Raw genomic sequence first — 17,436 nt, 5'->3', positions numbered from 1 at the left:
TGTGAGTGTTCTCCTTACACAGAGGAGATTGGCACAAGCAGAGGCATGTCTCTGTCAGTGCTGCCTTTCAAGCACTGCCTGCCAGAAAAATGGCAGGAAGGAAGAAGGGCTGAAAAGTGGGGGGGGAGATGGGCTTTGTTCTCTCCCTCTTGATGTCAACAATTGTGTGTGCCTTCGCCTTCTTTCCAGGGTGTTAACAAGGTAGATTTCAGAAGGGACAAAGCCTTCATCCTGTTCATACAAGATTACCTTGCTAACGCCATTGCATATGACTTTAAATGCATCATTCTCAATAATTAACTCTACTATTCTTTCCTGTGTCTTTGACCTTCCTCCTTGTAACCAGTGAATTGCCTTGAGAAGCAATGCTGCATATTTCCTGTTGGGCTGTGGAAGATAGCAGCTGTCCTCTAGATGGCGTGATCTTAGCAATGCTTTTTAAACCGGAGTTCCCTGTTTCTCCTGCTGTTTCAGGAATGTCTCATGCTATTATTTAAGCAAGCCCTGCTCATTAATAGAAGGCTGGGTGTATCACAACCCCACAAGCACACTGCAAGTGAGTTACCCCCTGTGTTCTTGGCTTTCTGGGGAGCTCATGCTCAGCAGGAAGGGCTTGAAGGGAACAGGTGCCATGTCAGAAAGTATGTTGATGAACCAGAACGGAAAGAAATTACATATTTGAGTCTTAGGATACTTGTTTTGTTTGACTTCCTTTTAAGAAAGTGTGTACGTAGGGCTTGTTCAAGTTTGAGGCAGCCTTTGTTTAATTGCTGTCCCAAATAGGAACATGTACTTAAAACTTGGTTTCCTTTAGCATAGGTTTTTTGAACCCTCTTTTTCATCTGAAAAAACAGGCATGAAAGGGTATGGAAAAGTCTTGTAGATTATTCCAGTGATGAGTTATGCAGACATTAACAGTGGTTGTTTTATGGCTGACTACACCATTAGCCCAGTACTGCTCAGGGTTAGAGACCAATAGACTGAAGCTAGCTGAGCCAGCCAGGACTTCAGGGCCATAGCTGTCCCTCTGCCTGCACTCAGGTGGGATGTCGGGCTCCTGACCCTGGCTGTGCATCCCACTGCTGGGCAGCACACCCTCTCCTTGCTCAGGGATGTCGCAGGCATACAAGGTTCTTGGTTTCTGTCCCATCGGAAAGGTAGCAGTGGTTGTATGGAACTGAAGGGCTTTGGAGTGGCAAAGGAGGAATATGGAGGAAAGGAGCTGTGGGAGGGAAGCAATTAGCATTAAGATGTATGTTTGTGCATGTGCAAGAGCTGAATATCAGATTTTAACCTTTTTTAATTCATCTTAAGCTTGATTTAAACAGACTGCTTTTGTGTGAGGCAGTATATTTGAATTTAACATGGAACTTGGGACTTCCAGCTGTGGTTACAGATGCTCAGTGTCATGCAGTAGCCCGGGGGGAGCTTCTGCAATAGGAAAATGTGATGAAAGAGGCAGACCTGGCTCACTGGCACATGTAACACTGCACTCGCTCCACAGCCTTTTGTAGCTGCGTCTCCGCTGTGCTTCGTCTTCACTCTGCAGTTCACTTAAGCTCCAGTGCATAGTGGTTTCATCTGCCTTGAATGCACTTTTCCTTCTTCCTCTGAGATTTTATGGCTGTGTTACAAGTGCCAGCATGCAAACCTTTTTGTGTTCGCTTCTTTGCATCTTGTTTTGTGAAACCCTTTAGACTTTTTTATTGTTTTGTTTCCCATGATTGGTATTTCTTTGTTCGATTCAGGTTAGAATTGCCCCTACTGTCACTACCTGGAGTAACAAAACTCCTACTCTCCTTCCCAGCCATCCTCCTGCAGGCTGTCCCTCTGACACACAGGTATAACCTTCATTATTCCTCTCTGAGCCCCTGCTCCACCCCGATATGTCCCCTGGTGTAGTCTGTGTGCTTGACACAGTCTGGTAGGGATAGGTAGAAGGAGCAGCTTCCACGTGTGCTCTCGTTCTGCTCCTCTGCATCTCATGTTACATTTTTTCACCAACACCCAGATGAGTGGCTCTGGAAAGCTTTGAGCGGGAGCTCAGTGTGACATGAGCCCCGCCCCCCCCACCCCCCACCCCTTGTCCCACAGTGGAGTATTTGAAGTGTGATATTTTTCCTTTCCCTCTTCCAATGGAAATCAGAAGCTTCAGAGTTAACATTTAAGTTGTTTAGTTGAAAGCTGTGGATGGCAGGGTGCTCTTGGACCGCCTGAATAACAGGCAGTGCTGGCAAGGAACCTTCCCACACAAGGAAGAGGATGTGCTGCTCTGCTGCTGCTGGAGTCACTGCACATACAGGCTGTGCTTTCAGTGTTACTCTGGGCACCCTAAGGCACTGGGGTGGTTAGAGGCATTTGCCCCTGTGCTGGTGGCTCTTCCAGGGAATGTGGTTTCAGGCCTTGAAATGTGAACTGATGATTTTGTTACAGTTCTGCTTCAGCACTGCATTACCATTGCTGGCTAAATCCTATCTCCCCCTACCCTTTTTCCTGCAATCTTTTTTTACAGGTAGACAACCCACCTCCTCCAGGGTTTATCATGCCAGGTGCCGTTAACCCCAACATGCCACCGCAGCAAGCCACATCTTCCAATTACAGCATGTACTTACAAGCAGGGGCCCGGTCAACGTACCTGCAGAGTGAGTAGCAGCAGCTCCCCTTCTCCCTCCCACCCAGATGGGCTAGCCAGGTGATGAGGTCACACTTACTTGGGGATAGCCAGTCCCCTCCTTGGGGTTGGGAGGGTTCAGACCAAGCCAGTCCCACATTTCTTGGGGGGGGAAAAAGCTCCTGAGATGACATCTGAGGATTGTCATTTCTTGGTCAGGTCCAGACATAAGGCACCCTCTGTCAGACACTGTCTCTTCTGCTGAGAAGGTGTCTTCCCACAGGTCTTAGACTCACTCCTCAGCTGGCCCTTCCCAAGGGTGTACTGGGGTCAGAAACCCCCCCAGTGTGAGTCCTGGAGAAGCAGCACAGGCCTGGCAAAGAGGGACCCAATTCATCTGTGTGCAGCTGGGCTATACAGTTCTCATTGGGACTCCATGAAGATGGGAAAGGGGATGGGGAGACAAGGGCAGTAGTAGAGGTGAGTGAGGAAGAGGGCAGAGCATTGACACCCTCAAAGCAGGGGACTGAAAGTACAGGCACCAGGGAAGAAAAAATTGACAGAGAAGGGGCAGTGAAGTTAAGCTGCAGGGCCCACAGTAAAAGGCTGTGAGCTTGCATTCACATCCGGAGACTGCTGTTCACTTCCATGGCCTAGGCTTTCCCTTTGTGCGAACCTGGGGCAGGGGTTTCCTTTCCCTGAGAGGCACTGTGAGGACTGCAGTGGTCCAGAAAACAGCCAGAGCAAGAGCATCCATGTGCTGCAGCCACAGCCCAAGTGGCATGGTGGCTCTGAGCAGGAGAGTCTGCGCAGGAGAATGGGAGTCCTTACAGCCGAGGCAGTCTGTTCTCTGGCTCCCCGCTCCCGGTGGCAGGCTGAGGTTTTGAGCAGTCCTGCAAGTGCAGGCAGAGTCGTGGGAGGCAGGATTTGGCTGGGAAAGTAAGTGGTTTGAGGGGGAAGGGGCAGGAAGAGAGGAGAGTCAGGTGCAGAAGGAAGCAGAGGCAGACGAAACCTGCTACTCTGTTATGAACTCACTGACTGAATGTCTCTTCTCCCTGTTTGTAGCATATCAGGCCACACAGCAGTACTCTTGTGGAACAGGGGGACCAGCTCTCTATCAGCCTCAGCAGCCTATCGCTGTCCCTGCTTCAGCCTCTTACTCGAACCCTGCCCCTAACACCACTCCTCCCTACCCGCCCTCTGCCCCTGCTCACTCTGTGCCCTCCCCGCTGTACCCGGGACAGCCTCAGCCCTCCCCAACAAGCCTGAATCCCATCTCTTCCTTCCCTCTTCCTCCTTCCGGCACAACCTTTCAGCATGGCAGGCCAGGACCTCCAGCAACTTCTGTGGCTTATGCATTACCTACTGGACCAACAGGTACTCTGCCTGCAACCAGTGACCTTCCTGCATCCCAGAGAACAGGTCTGCTCTTGAATGGGGGGGCAGGCAGGGAGGGGGAGGGTTTTGCTTTATTACTCACTCAGTTAAATGTGCACCTTTTCCTTGTGAATGCTCCGTACAAAGTTTGCTTGTGCTTAGAGGTCAGTTCAAAGCATTTCTAAAACACATCATCTTTCCTGTGCATCTGGCAATGATAAGGCTATGTTGCTGCAGTGAGCACTTGCTGAGCAGTGTGAGCAGTTGTCTTTCTCTTGCAAATCAGGCCTTGCCACACAGAGTTTTTTTCTTGCCCAAGACAGGGTGCTACAGCATTGTCTTGTTGTGCGGCTGTCATATACTGTGGATGGATGGTGGCACAGTTTTAACCTTGTGATACTGGCATCAAAACCTGCTATGTGGCTGGAGAGCAAAATACAAAAATGAGCAAGTTTTCCTGATTGCTGCAGAGAAGATGGTCCCAATTCTCCTCTCAGAACAACTTGTCCCTGGTTTGTGAGCGGCATTCCAAGCCCAGGATTGGTGGCATATTTAATTCAAACAGCATTTCCTGTGGCATCAGCTCACTTCCATTTTTTCTCCTAACCACTTAGTGTGATGGGATTTACTGTAGCTGTGAATGCCTTAAAAGATAATCAGAAGTGATTTAGAAATGCTTTTACATGTCTCTTTCCTGAATGTTAATCAAAAGCATGTTTGTGTGGCTGACACATAAGAGCATATTTGAGCACGCATGGTGAGAGAGCACACACTGAGGTGTGGGGCTCAGTGTCTCCTTGTGACTGGCTGGACCATAACTGTTTGCTGTGGGACAGTGACCTCACTTGTGATAACAAACCTGTCTCTTCACTTAGCAGCCTGTAAAACAGCAGCTTTGCATATGTCAGACTGTGCAGGAAGTACGAGCGGTCCTTTTCTAAACCTGGCCATAAACTTCACATCCAGATGGTCCAGCTGGGGAGTCAAGGACCAAATCTGTGAAGTAGGGAGTGGGGGGAATATTAGGCAGGATTTGAGGAATGTTCCAGGGATGCTGACTGCTGACAGGCCCTAAGGACCCCACTGTGACTCCCTCTCTTCTTTTAAAAGTCTATTAGGGGTGATGCAGTATAGAAAAGTCATATTGCCTTTGTCTTGGCAGCAGCAGTCCTATGAGTAGGTGTTCTTGGTGTCCATGAGGCTGGGAGCCCACACCTCTCATGGCATTGCGTTCACTCACACTTGTGTTTTGAGGAGAAATGGTCTTTTGCTCTGTCAAAAAAATAGAGGACTGCAAGGGGAGAAGAGGCCTTTTCCCTTCCTCCTGCAGCCAGATTCGGTGTCCTCTCAGGTTCTTGGAGATGCCGTACTGTGAACTTTCCTGACCCCATGTTATAGGGCATGTCAAACTTGTATCTCTAAGCCAGAGGAGTTATTAAATTGGACAGAGGAAGAGTTGTTGGATAGGGTTCTAGGACTGGGATGTGAAGCAGCACATTATAATACAGACAGCATAGCTTCTGCACCTCCAAATAAATGCAAGGAACAAGAAAATTGTTTGTTCTTACCCATTTTACTACTCTACTTGCGTCACTGGCAGGCACTTCAGATCTGTCACTTGCTAAGTTTCTTGCATTAACAGTGAAGTGACATAGTCCATGTCGCACGCTCAGAGCAGGTGAAGCTCTGTACTCTGGACAATAGAAATTAGGGACATTAATGACAATACTGGTCTGTTTGTAAAATTGTGTAATCCACATAGACAGTAGTATAACACATCTTGCCTATGTCATTTTAATATAAGGGGAACTGAAGCAGTCATTATCTGCACTGCCTTGCCAGATTTCCTTTCAAAATTAAGTTGTCCATACTGGGCTTTTTCTAAAACTTTCTGAGAACTATTGGTGCTGCTTGTGTCTTTCCCAGCAGCTGTGGTGAGAAGGCAGCCAGTACAAAGTGTCAAACCTTCAGGAACCCAAAGTTGGGCATCATCTCTGATTCCTGGCAAACGCCAGCCTTGGGTTGAAATGCAGAGGTGGACTCCAGGGCATGGTGAGATGCTGAGGCCAGGTGGCCTCATGCATGTGGGCTGCTGGCATGCAACTGCTGCCTGCAGCTGGAGAACTATGGAAAAAAGATAAGAGAGATCTGAAGAGCACAGTCTGTCCTCTTCTGATTTTTTAGATTATGCCTTTCAAAAAAACATACAAACAAGAACAAAAACAACTGGCTTTGTAAGTGCAGAAATTACAGTGTACATGTTTTATATGCTTAACCACCAACATATTTTCCAGAGTAGTTGCATTGCTTAGTGAAGGATGCCTTGGCATGAGATCCCATAGAACCACAGAAATCTACAGCCAGAAGTAGATCTCACCTGTAACTCTGAATGTTCCAGTGCAGAGTGTATAGTGATGCTGATCTTGGCTTTGAAGTAGTGTGCTTTTGTGTGTGGTGATGATCTAATCTGGGAACATCATGTTTCACTTTGTAAATGTGATTCACTTAAAGGTGGGGGTAAGGGAGGAAGGAAAAAAGATCTCAAATTTGAAGTCTTGTAAAGCACCTGACCTCTGAACTGGCTTGGATTTAAAGATGCACTTAAAGAAACAGTTCTATAAATACTTCCTTTTTTTGCAAATGCATATATAACATCAGTATGTTAAGCTGTGCTTGGAGCTCCAGTAAGCAAGAAAAGCCCACAGTTAATTTCACTTTGTTTTGTGATAGATCTTGGAACCTCCTTTCAAGGGAGTTTTAATTTTCAGAGTCTTGAATCTTGTTTGAAATTGTGATAGAGCAATTCTGAGCTAAGGGAAGGGTTTGCACAAGAACTATAAGTGCATCAGACCAGCCCCAGGGACAAGAGTTATCTCATCCCTGACATTTCCTCTTCTCTTTGAAATGGTAAGGCTTTATTGGCTGCGTTTTGCCATTTGGATTTGTTGCTCAGCCTGAGCAGGCAACATGCCATTTCACATGGGTGTAAAGGTGCTGTGTGAACATACTTTTTTTTGCTGGGCTGGATGCAGTTGAGAGTGTGTCTTGATTTGGGAAAATACTTGACGTCCACCTTGTAGTCAAGTACTTTAAGCATCTCCTGAAAAGCTTTCTGTAATGGTAAAACAATGGTGAGAAGATTGTTGCTAAGAGTAATGGTCTGTTGGCTCCACTGGCTGGTAGGAATAGAAAATGAGAACACTGGAAGAGATAAGAAAGTGGGCCAGGACTCTGCAACATTTGTTAGAAGCAACTAGAAACACTGATTTACTGCATGGAAAGAACAACAGGCTTGTTTTCAGGGAAGGCAGACAAAAGCAATTCCACAGGGTGGTTTGGACAAATGGCTTGTCTCTAAACTGGCATTGTAATTAGGTTTGGCATTTTTTCTCCTGACTTCTCGTGCTTATTAAAACTAAATCGTTAATCAAAAATTACAGACCAATTGTTTTATTATTTTCAAAGAAAATATTTTTTAGTTCTCTTTGCATTTTATCTGCAGAAAGCCCACCAACTCAAGACCAGGCCTCTCCCTTCACAGGTGAACTAGGTACCACCTAACCTGAAAATAATTACAGCCACTACATGAAATTAATTGAACAGACATAAATAAGGCATATGTTCTTCAGAGAACATTGTGTGATGCTGTTTGCCAATTAGACTTTAATCAAATCAATTTTTAATTCCTTAATTAAAACCAATAACAACATATCTGGAGTTTTTAACCACAGAAGCAAATGCTGGTTTTCCTTTTTTAAAGCAAATTATTCCAGGAAATTAACAGCAGTAACAGTCTGGGAGATTTTCTTAACATGTTACCACTGTCAGCACTGCAGAAGTTAGACTTCCTATATCAGAAATACTCTGGGATTTTCTGGATAGGGAGGAACAGATGAGCCCCTGGCGCACATGGCTGGCAGGAGATGGCACTGCCTTTGGTTAAAGAGAAAGCAGATGTGAACGGGGTTTGAAATTGTTTTTCATTTACCCCTTTAACATGCTCTGGATGTGGAACTTGTTTAACAAAAGCTCAGGAGCAAATGAAATTTCAAATAAATTGAGTAAATTCTGCAGTGATGTTAAGCTCTGCTGTCTAAGGTGAATTAATCATCTGCTAAGTGAAAAACACTGTGGTGAAAAAGTCCATTGAGAAGGGATTTGGTTTTGTTGGCTTTTTGTGGCTTTGTGCGATAAATCCTGATTACTCAGCGAGGCCGCAGTAATGCTGAGATATAATGCTGTGGTCCTGAGGACATGTGCTCCATGATAAGATGGGGAACTATTTCTAATGCAATAACATGAGCTTTGGTGTACAAATCTTGCAGCTGCATGGAGCGTGCTTTCTTGGAAGAGCAGAACGTTTGGTACAGAATAACACCCTGGACTTGGAGTGAATCTGCTCAAACATCCCCTGCTTCTTCCAGTTTCAAACACATTGCCCTTGGTGCAAAAAGCTAGATTTTGCCACGTTGCTCCAGCAGCTCTGCTGTGCTTTTGGGACACAAAGCACCCATAAACATGCTGTAGCTGGCAGGGGAAACCTGGTTTTATGGCTGTCTTGTATCTCCAGGGTGGCTGGGTGAATCTGGCCTGAAATGTTTAAGGCTCCTGTTGCCTCTTATGCCGCTTCTTTCTGTGTTGTATTGCTGGGGAACATGTCTTAACTGTCATGTATAAATCCATCACAGTATGCAATCACAGCAGCAGCTCTTGGGAAATGGATGCAGCTTAATGGTGTTCTTATTCACCCATGGTTTCTGACATCTCTGCTGCTGATTAATGCTTATAATAAAGTTACGGTGATCATGGAAAAAAAAGTTCAAAACCAGTTCTAATTTCTTCTCGTGATACAGATGGGAGAAACTTTCACTGGTAACTGAAGCTGTCTTCACATATTCAGTCTGTGTAGCAGAGCTGTGTTTTGGGCATGGTAGGCAACTGCCTGCCTTTTGAGCAGACATGCCCCTTGAAAGTTTTTTTCCTGCAAGAGAAAAAAAAGTTATTTAAAAAAAAAAAGGGGGGGGGGGGATCAACTTCTGTCAAACTTGAGAACAGTTGGTCAAGATGCCAAGCCTGCGCAGCGGGCGCAGACCCCACCAGGTCTGATGGCTGGAGTCGGCTCTGGCTGACTCAGGAGTTGTTCTGGCCCCCGGTGAAGGGCAGAGAAGCAGGCAGGTGAGGGCAGGCTCTGCCAGGCCCCTGCCAGTAGAGCTGTAGCAGGGAGCTGGCCCAGCTGAGATCAAAAAGGCATCACTGCCCTCCTCTGAGATACTTAACAGTCTCGGTTTTCTTTCTTTCCCAGGGCCTCAGAATGGCTGGAACGACCCTCCTGCCCTGAACAGAGCTGCCAAGAAGAAGAAGGTACTCTAGGAAATCCTGTCTCAACACAATTGAGTGCTGACCACTTGAAAAGCAGTAGCTTAAGCTGCTCCTAGGAAACTTGTTGGCAGGAGGAAAAAGAAGGTTTAGCAGCAAACAAAAGCTGCACCTTATGAGCAGAAATGACCTCTATGCCTCTCCAATATGCATTATCTCTCTCAAAATATTTAAGCCTCTAAAGAGATCGCGGCTTTTTACTAAAGTTGTGGTTGTTAATACAACATTGATCCTGGTTTGAGGGAATAAGATACCTTGGACTATTTTCATCTGCAGTAAAGCAGATGAGTTTGCAGGAGATGATACTTATGTGAAATAATGAGGCCGTGCAAGTTGTTATAGATTACTGACTTTGCTGGAGCTGAAAGCAATTTATCCTGATTAAGGGTCTGACCCTGAGAGATCTGCTGAGAGTAAGACAATTTTTGTGATGGAGACAATGTACTTTTGTAAAATGGATTTAGATTGCAGCAGGATAGAATAACTGGGGACACTTGGCACAGAGCAGAGTGAGCCTTTTCATCCCCTGGTGCTGCTGTAGTCTTGCGTATGTCATCTGCTGCTCTCTGAGCCTGGTGCACTTGGGAAGCAAGAGTCAATCTGGAGTGTGTAAAGTGTGGGGAGAAAAAAAAAAGTTGGAGCAGGCAAGATAAGTTCTGGGTGAAGGTGAAGGCAGAAGTCTCCCTTACCCTTTGGGTTTTGGTGTCTGCAGTTAAGATTAAGAAGCTTTTGGAGGATGGATAGGGGATGCTTTGTGTGCTCCTGACTGCCCCAGTGCTGGGAAGTTTGTTGCAGAGCAACCACCATGCTGCTTTTCAGGGCTCCAGGCTCTTAAGTAGAAGGAGGAAAGTTGTCAGTGAGAATAACTGCTGGACCTGAGAGCTCAAGAAGCAGCCTTCTGTAAACAGGATTTTTGCTACTGCTGTGTGTCAGACAGAATTTCCTTGTCAGCAGAATTTCTGCCAGAAGCCCTGCTCTCACAGCTTGAGGGTTGGCTCCCTTCTAAATGAGGAGTCATGTTTGTTGCATTCCCTGTTGGGTGTTTAACAAACCTCTGTCAGAAATGTTTCTATGTTTGTTTCCCTTATGTCCACTGTATGAGGGGGTGGTTTAGGATATTATAAAATGACTCACCACGTGGGCTATTGTAAAATAGAAGAACCGCCAGGCATTTCAAGCTGCAGCATAATTTGCAACTGTTTTCCACCTAACTAGGAATTTATCTACCACTCAAAAGTTTATTGCTGTGATTCATTGCTTTTATAACTAACTTTGGTGCTGGATTGGGAATATTTTTCTTGCTGTCCCAAACTACTAGCTTAATTCTGGCATTATTCATTCAGGGTTCTGTAATCTTTACTTTTTTCCATGCACACCCAAAGAAATATGTGCATTCCCATGGGAGCTCTTTCTTTTGTTTGGATTCCTGTATGATGCCTGGCAGAGGCCAGTAGCTCATTTTGTTGTTTCTTCCCGCTACCAAACGTTTCTGAAACACCCCTGTGTAAAGACTGGCAGATGCTTAGGGATGAATCTGAAATGCGCTCATAATCTGTCTTAGTGCAAACCTGTTTGCCAGAAGCTTGGAAGGCTTTCAGAAGCTTTATTGGTGCATGTTGCTAGCTGTGACCTATGTACTGCATGGACAAAAATGTATCCTCGAAAGTGAGACACAAAAATCTAAACATAATGACCCAATAGTAAGAATAGATGTAGGTGTGGGTTAGTTTTTGTTAGTGCAACTCTTCTGTTAGTGCTGGTCTTCCAAACCTCTGTTTTGTGCCCTTAGAAGAGGGAGAGTAGCTCTGATTTGAGGTGGCTGTACTCGGCTCTTGTGGCCAGGGGCAGGCTGGGCAGACTGCTCCTGTCCTGTGCGGGCAGGAGGACAGGCAGAGCACACAAGACTGGAAACACTGGAGGATATTACTGCCCCAGGGCACTTCTTACTGTGCAGCTGCAGCCAGAGGAATGGGTTTGTTTAGCCAGAGTAAAATCCTGTATTGCCTGCCCCTGTTATTTCTGTCTCCTGGGGGCTCAGCGTTCTGCTTGGCAGAGCTCTCAACTGCTGTGGGTTGGGAAGCCTGTAGGAGCCAGGTGTTGCACTCTGCCTGCGTCAGCTACAGCAGCATAAATGCACTGTTTGTATCTTCCCCAGGTCCCTGATAACTTCCTGCCCCCGGTTCCCATCACCTCCCCCATCATGAACCTGCTGGCAGATCCACAGCCTCAGATGCAGCAGCATCCAGCTCCAGCACCACCCACGGGTGCACCCAGCTTCCAGCCTCTGCAGCTCCCTGCAGGGCAGCCAGTGCTGCAGAGTGGCTACCCACCTGCTCCCCAGCCCCTGGGGCCGTGCATTGTGCCACCCACTGTTTCCAAACCCAGCGCGGAGGGGGCCCCTGGGGCCCCAATCGGCAATGCCATCCAGGTAATGTAGCCCCATCATTGCACAGTTTTGGTTTGCACATCAGCGGAGCCTTGCAGGCTGGGATGCTGTTGGACAGGCATTTCTTGTAACCTCCAGAGTGTACTGCAGAGTCAGTAGCTTTGCGCCATGCTGGCATTTTGCTACTGTAATCTCCACCTAGACACTACCTCTTTGCAGTTAATACTCTAGTCAGTATGGACCAACAAGCTGCTTCCTTCTGCAACTTCACAGCACTCCAGAGGGAGCGACAGCAGATGCTGATAATGTCACCTCCACAAACCCACAGGGGAGAAATGAGAGTTGTGCTACAGTGGCTAATAATGCCACTTGGTTTAGTTGAAAGCAACATGTGGTCACAGTGACCTGGAAAAGCCTCACCTGCTTTCTTTCTCAGCATGTGCAGGCACTGCCAACAGAGAAGATTACCAAGAAGCCCATCCCTGAGGAGCACCTTATTCTGAAGACTACATTTGAAGCTCTTATCCAGAGGTGCCTTCTGTCTGCCTCCGATCCGGTAGGTCTCTGCGGTGTTCCCAGAGTACCCCTGGTTTTGGGTGAATACGCTGGTACCTGTAACATAGCTAGCAATCACAGCCTCTCCTGAGATAGCTTTTTCCTTCTAAAGGCTGCTTCGAGCAGCCACAAGCAATGCGTAGAAAAGCCATATGCATATAGGATGTGGCAATCTGGAGCCAGAGCACAGCTCAGCTCCCTTGAGCACTTTGATTCTGGTCCTTACAGCCCTCAGCATGGGCAGAGCACGATGGTGCTGTTTATGGGCAGGGAATTAACCCATTGCAGCCCCCTCTGCTGCTCTCTTCTAAGAAGGAGGGTTAGAATTGGTTACAGTTGAGGTTTTGATGTTGATGGTTTAAAAAAAAATAAAAATAAAAATTAAAAAACCTTCAGAAAGGGCTGTCCTTCCTTCTCTCAGGTGATCACTGTGGAGGCATGCCCTGTACATTTGCTTAACTGTTTCTTATAATTCAGAGCAGGAAGCAGCTGGTATTATGCCAGGTCTGAGGTGAGGCTCACATACATGAGTACATGCCTCAGATTTTGACCTGTGATTTGTAATTTTTGATAACAAACTCATTTCAAAAGGAAACAACGGGTAGCAGAGAAGTGGAAGGTTATGAGCTTTAACATGACCACTGGATCTGGACAGAAAAAACATTTCCTGTGGCAGTCAGACTTTGTAAAACGAGCCATCCGTCTCAAAGCTTCTCATTTATTTCCAGTGGTCAGTAAATAACACACATCCCGAAGCCCACATGCTGACTGTTCAGCTTGTGCCTGCCACATGCTGAAAGGTGGATAATGACAGACAGGCTGGTGGTGTGCAGAGGGCTTTGTGTGCTAAATGTGCTTGGTCAGCTGCACAGACTTGCACTCCTGGTACGGTGACTGGGAGCTGAGCTGTCTGAGGGCTCTGTGGCAGTGGGTATGGGAGTATATTGGGCATTCAGTGTCACTTCTATCTTATGTCTGCTGTACTATTTCAGCTGGCTCTGTAGTTTAGACTTGACATTTGCATGTATGTACTCCTTCTTTCCCCTATGGGTCTCAGCTCAGCAGTTTCAGGGTGGACTTTCTCACATGCTCCTTTACAGAAGCTTTTCGAGGCCATAGAGCTTTCTTTGGACAGACCTCATTAGGTTCAGTAGCATTCGATTTCTCAGAATCCTTTATTTAAAGGTTAGGCTGTAGAGTGCAGAGATAGAAGTTGTATACTGCATGGACCCTTTGACCTTTTCTTCCTCTGAGTGCCCCTTCTCCCAGACACACAAAGAAAGCAAAAGCATTCAGTTCACATCTGCACCCAGGGATTGCTTTTCTGCTCTGCCAACAAATTTTGCTTCCTTTTTGTTAAGTCTCTGATATTCTTAGGCAGAGCAAGCATTTCCAGCATGCAGTGCTGAGAGACACCACCCTGACTGTATACATCAGTTACTGTCAGAACAAATGCAGACGCTACTCAGTTATTACATTCCGAAGGGGAAAATGGAAACAGGAGGTAGAGTGAGGAGAACAACCAGTTTGCACTTCTTCCACCTAATTTCCTTTGGTTGGAGAGATGTCTTGCTGTACTAAACAAAATTTATTCCTCTTTGCCCTAGTTGGCCATCTGTAAAATGAAAATAGCATGTATGCCTTTTCACAGGTTTTGAAACAAATGTTCTGAAGTCATGTATCTGAGAGAGTTAGCCAGTCCAAAAGAATTAGCCAGTTTCTTATCTGCTCCTCCTGGGGTACTTTTTCCTTACTTGTCTCGGTTCCTTGACAACATAACTGCTGCTGAGGGGTTTTCCACACGTGGCCTGAGATCCACATGCTGTGTTCTCCTTTATGCCCTTTGCCATTCGAACAGCTTTCCCTAATTTCTAGCACAGCAGGCAGCCACCAGTCTGTCTTTACCCCTGAGCTAGAGCATTCCCATAGGCTTTGTTATTTTCTCTCTGGGCAATTATTTAATCCAGGGAAACTTTTCCAGATGCCAGGGAAGATGGATTGATGTGCATACTGATTTTGGCGGAAGTTCCATTACTCTTGTGCACTGATGCCATTTCTACTGCTGTTAACCACCTTCTTTTTTTTGTGCTTCTGTAATTGTAACCTTGATGCTTCTTTACTGTTTTATTATTCTGGATTAAAATCTTCAATTTCTGTACCTGTTTGTTTAAAAAAAAGTGAATAAAAATGCATTTCTCCAGCAGCTGCTGTGGCACTCCAGGTGGAATATACTGGGGTTATTTTAAGAGCCTTTGGTGGCAAAATAATTCCAGACACATCAATAGGTGGTTTACTCTATATAAAATCATGGAAGCACAAAGTATCTGTAAGGACAGTTTGGGTTAGGCTATTAGTTTTTCTGTTGACAATAAAAACTTACAAACAAACTCTTGGTTTTACTAATCACATAATGAAAAATATAATTGGGATTTGCCATAAATGATGACTGAGTTGTACATACTTAGACTTCAGTGACTGCATGTGCCCTTAAGCTTTCATTGACGTTGCTGGATACTTGATTCCAGTAATAACTTTATCCAGGTATCCTATGGTTCACTATGCCAGTGAACCATAGAAAAAAAAAATTGTGCTGCAACTCAGAATTCTGTCATTTTCCATATCAGCTATACCAGTGGGTTTTGCCAATGACCAGTGGCTTTTGGGATGCAGTTTACTATTCTCAGTAGCTAACTAGAGCAGTTACATGGGGAGAACTACAGTCATATCAAGTGGTCTTTCCTAGCAAAATCAGAGGAGAAGAGTACAGAGCAAAGAATTAAAATTATGTGTTAGGAAAATGTTGTTGAGAAAGGAATTTCATGTGCTGCGTGGACCTCTTTGCAATGATACCAGATCAGTATGGTTTTCTTACAATCACTGTGTTTTAATGTATTTATTTCTCTTGCAGCAAACCAAGAGAAAACTAGATGATGCAAATAAACGCCTGGAGTTTCTATATGACAAACTTAGGGAACAGACAGTAAGTTCTGTTTTACATTCCCCCCCCACCCCATCAAATATTGCAGGTATGGCCAAGAACTTCATCGATAGTGTGGACCCTTCTGCAATATGTAGCAGGTGCTTGTTCTTTCTTTGGAAGCGTACTTCAGATCCATTTATTGTATGTTTCCATGCATTTCCCAGAAACAGTTAGGTAGAGTGCTTGGCCCCAAGTGACTGTGCAGACTTCACAGTGTTTTGGGGTCATGTCGTGAGTTTTATGGTGGTGTGCAGGGACTGCGCTGAGCCAAAGAGCAGAACTCCTTGCAGTAGGCACTGGGTGAATGCATCCAGAGGGTCCCTGTCCCCAGCTGCTGGCAGAATGAGCCAACACAGCAAGTTCCCCTGCTCACAGCAGGAAGTGAGACACACGCAGCCTGGCGTCAAAAAAAACCCCAGAAAACGTAGATGTTGGAGGCTCACTGACTTCACTGAAGGCAAATGTGCAAGTACATTTGAAGATCTGGTAGTTTTTCCAAAGCCTTCCAGGAGGTCTGTGGCAGAATAAAGGACTGGACTTAGATCTCTTAGTACTTTAGGATTAGAGTGGTCTAATCCTGTCATTGTCAGGCCATCTTTGCTGAGCAATTAACTTTACCCCAAAGGTATAAAAGCTTAGGTTTTTCATGTGCCACAGTCTGTCACAGCAGGTCTCCCACCTCAGGGAATTGCATCCAGGGGCTGGCAGTGAAGGCTTGCAGGGCTTTGCAGTACTTCAGAGAAGATACATTCTGGCTGAAGTCTGCTGTTAGACTTCCCAGTGACTGTTCCCAGTGTGGTGCAGCTCTGAAGATGGCTATCTTTAAAGAAAGGAACTAATTGCTGCACCTTCCTGAGGGCCAAATGTTACACTCAGGATTTCTGTTTTTCTAGCACTAGTTTGTGCTGTTTTTTCTTTCTGCTGACCTGTCTTGCCTGGCTTCCTTGCAGCTCTCTCCAACCATCATTAGCGGTTTGCACAACATTGTGAAGAGCATCGAAACCCGCAACTACCAGGAAGGACTGAACATCCACACGCACATAGTCAGCACCAGCAACTTCAGCGAGACCTCTGCTTTCATGCCTGTTCTGAAAGTTGTCCTCACCCAGGCCAATAAGCTGGGTGTCTGAAGTAACCCTGCATTTGCAAAGCTTTGACGGTTGCTTTTCCAAAGAAGTGCATTTCTGTGGCAAACATGCAGGAAATGGACCAAATGCTAGTCCTTACAGCATGTCGCAGTAGAGCGTTGACAAATGGCATTACATTCTCCCTGCAGAATACTTCATTCTAGGAGGGCGAAGGAGCCCTGGTGCTTTTCCTTTTATTTTAGTCCTTTTCCCATCCCTAATGATTCTTGTCTACAAATAGTATATTTAATGGATGATGCCCCATATTGTCAATTTTTAGATGCATGTTATACTGCTAAACAGTGGCTTTTAATAACAGATATATGTGTTAAAACAACAAGATAGGTTGTGTATCAGACCCTAAAACAGATTATTCCCTTCCACCCCACTGTTCCTTATCCACCAGATTAAAGAGTCTGATCTCATTATAAGTGTATTTGGGTCTTTCATTTTATGAAACTGCTTGGAGTTCTGTTATTACAATTTACATGTTAAATTGCTTAATTTTGCACTGGGGCAAATAAGCAAAATATAAAGGCTAATGTGATATTTTCAATAAATGTTAATTTATTAAAACTTGTCCTTATGAAGTGCAACTTGGAGATTTTGAACCTGGAGTACAGTGGGGTGGCTTTCTGTTGTGTCCTAGGCATGAGGATACTTTTTTCTCCATGCTCATCACTAAAAGCTCTGTTTTTACATTTATACTGAGAGATTTACATTTCAAGGAAAGGTTTAGTAAGGATTCTGAACACATCTGTGTGTATTTTTAAAAGCTAAGAGTGGAACTAATGCAGAGTGGTTTAAGCCACCCATACAGAGACATGGATCTTTAGCGTGTAAACAAGGTGCAAATTGTTTCTTGCAGTCCCCTGAAGCTGAAGATTGCTGCCTCTGCTGCACTGCTTACCACTGCGAGGGCATGCTGCGCTGTGAAAACTGCAAGCATGCTGCTTCTGGCCATTAGCAAGTTGGGGGAGTTTCACAGCATGCTGTCGTTTCCTCTGGCACAGTTGGAGTTGGC

General features: G+C 45.5%; 1 protein-coding gene across 7 annotated transcripts in view; it reads left to right on the top strand.

Moving 5' to 3' along the window:
• SEC31A (SEC31 homolog A, COPII coat complex component) overlaps positions 1-16,837 on the top strand; it is a 45,274-nt gene extending 28,437 nt beyond the window's left edge. For 2 of the 7 annotated variants that reach the window (XM_072862597.1, XM_072862593.1), the window contains 8 exons: positions 1,749-1,841; positions 2,513-2,642; positions 3,677-4,033; positions 9,291-9,349; positions 11,520-11,792; positions 12,187-12,306; positions 15,214-15,285; positions 16,236-16,837. In XM_072862597.1, the coding sequence (XP_072718698.1) occupies positions 1,749-1,841; positions 2,513-2,642; positions 3,677-4,033; positions 9,291-9,349; positions 11,520-11,792; positions 12,187-12,306; positions 15,214-15,285; positions 16,236-16,415 (1,284 nt within the window). In that variant the 3' untranslated portion in view covers positions 16,416-16,837. The remainder of the gene's footprint in view (positions 1-1,748; positions 1,842-2,512; positions 2,643-3,676; positions 4,034-9,290; positions 9,350-11,519; positions 11,793-12,186; positions 12,307-15,213; positions 15,286-16,235) is intronic. The other 5 variants (XM_072862594.1, XM_072862596.1, XM_072862595.1 and 2 more) reach the window with 5 other exon arrangements.
• Positions 16,838-17,436: the final 599 nt, after the last annotated feature.

Source organism: Ciconia boyciana, chromosome 5 (genome assembly GCF_034638445.1).
Source record: "Ciconia boyciana chromosome 5, ASM3463844v1, whole genome shotgun sequence".
In the NCBI taxonomy this organism is placed as follows: domain Eukaryota; kingdom Metazoa; phylum Chordata; class Aves; order Ciconiiformes; family Ciconiidae; genus Ciconia; species Ciconia boyciana.
Note: the sequence above shows the minus strand (reverse complement) of the source record. Positions and strands in the feature narration are given on the sequence as shown.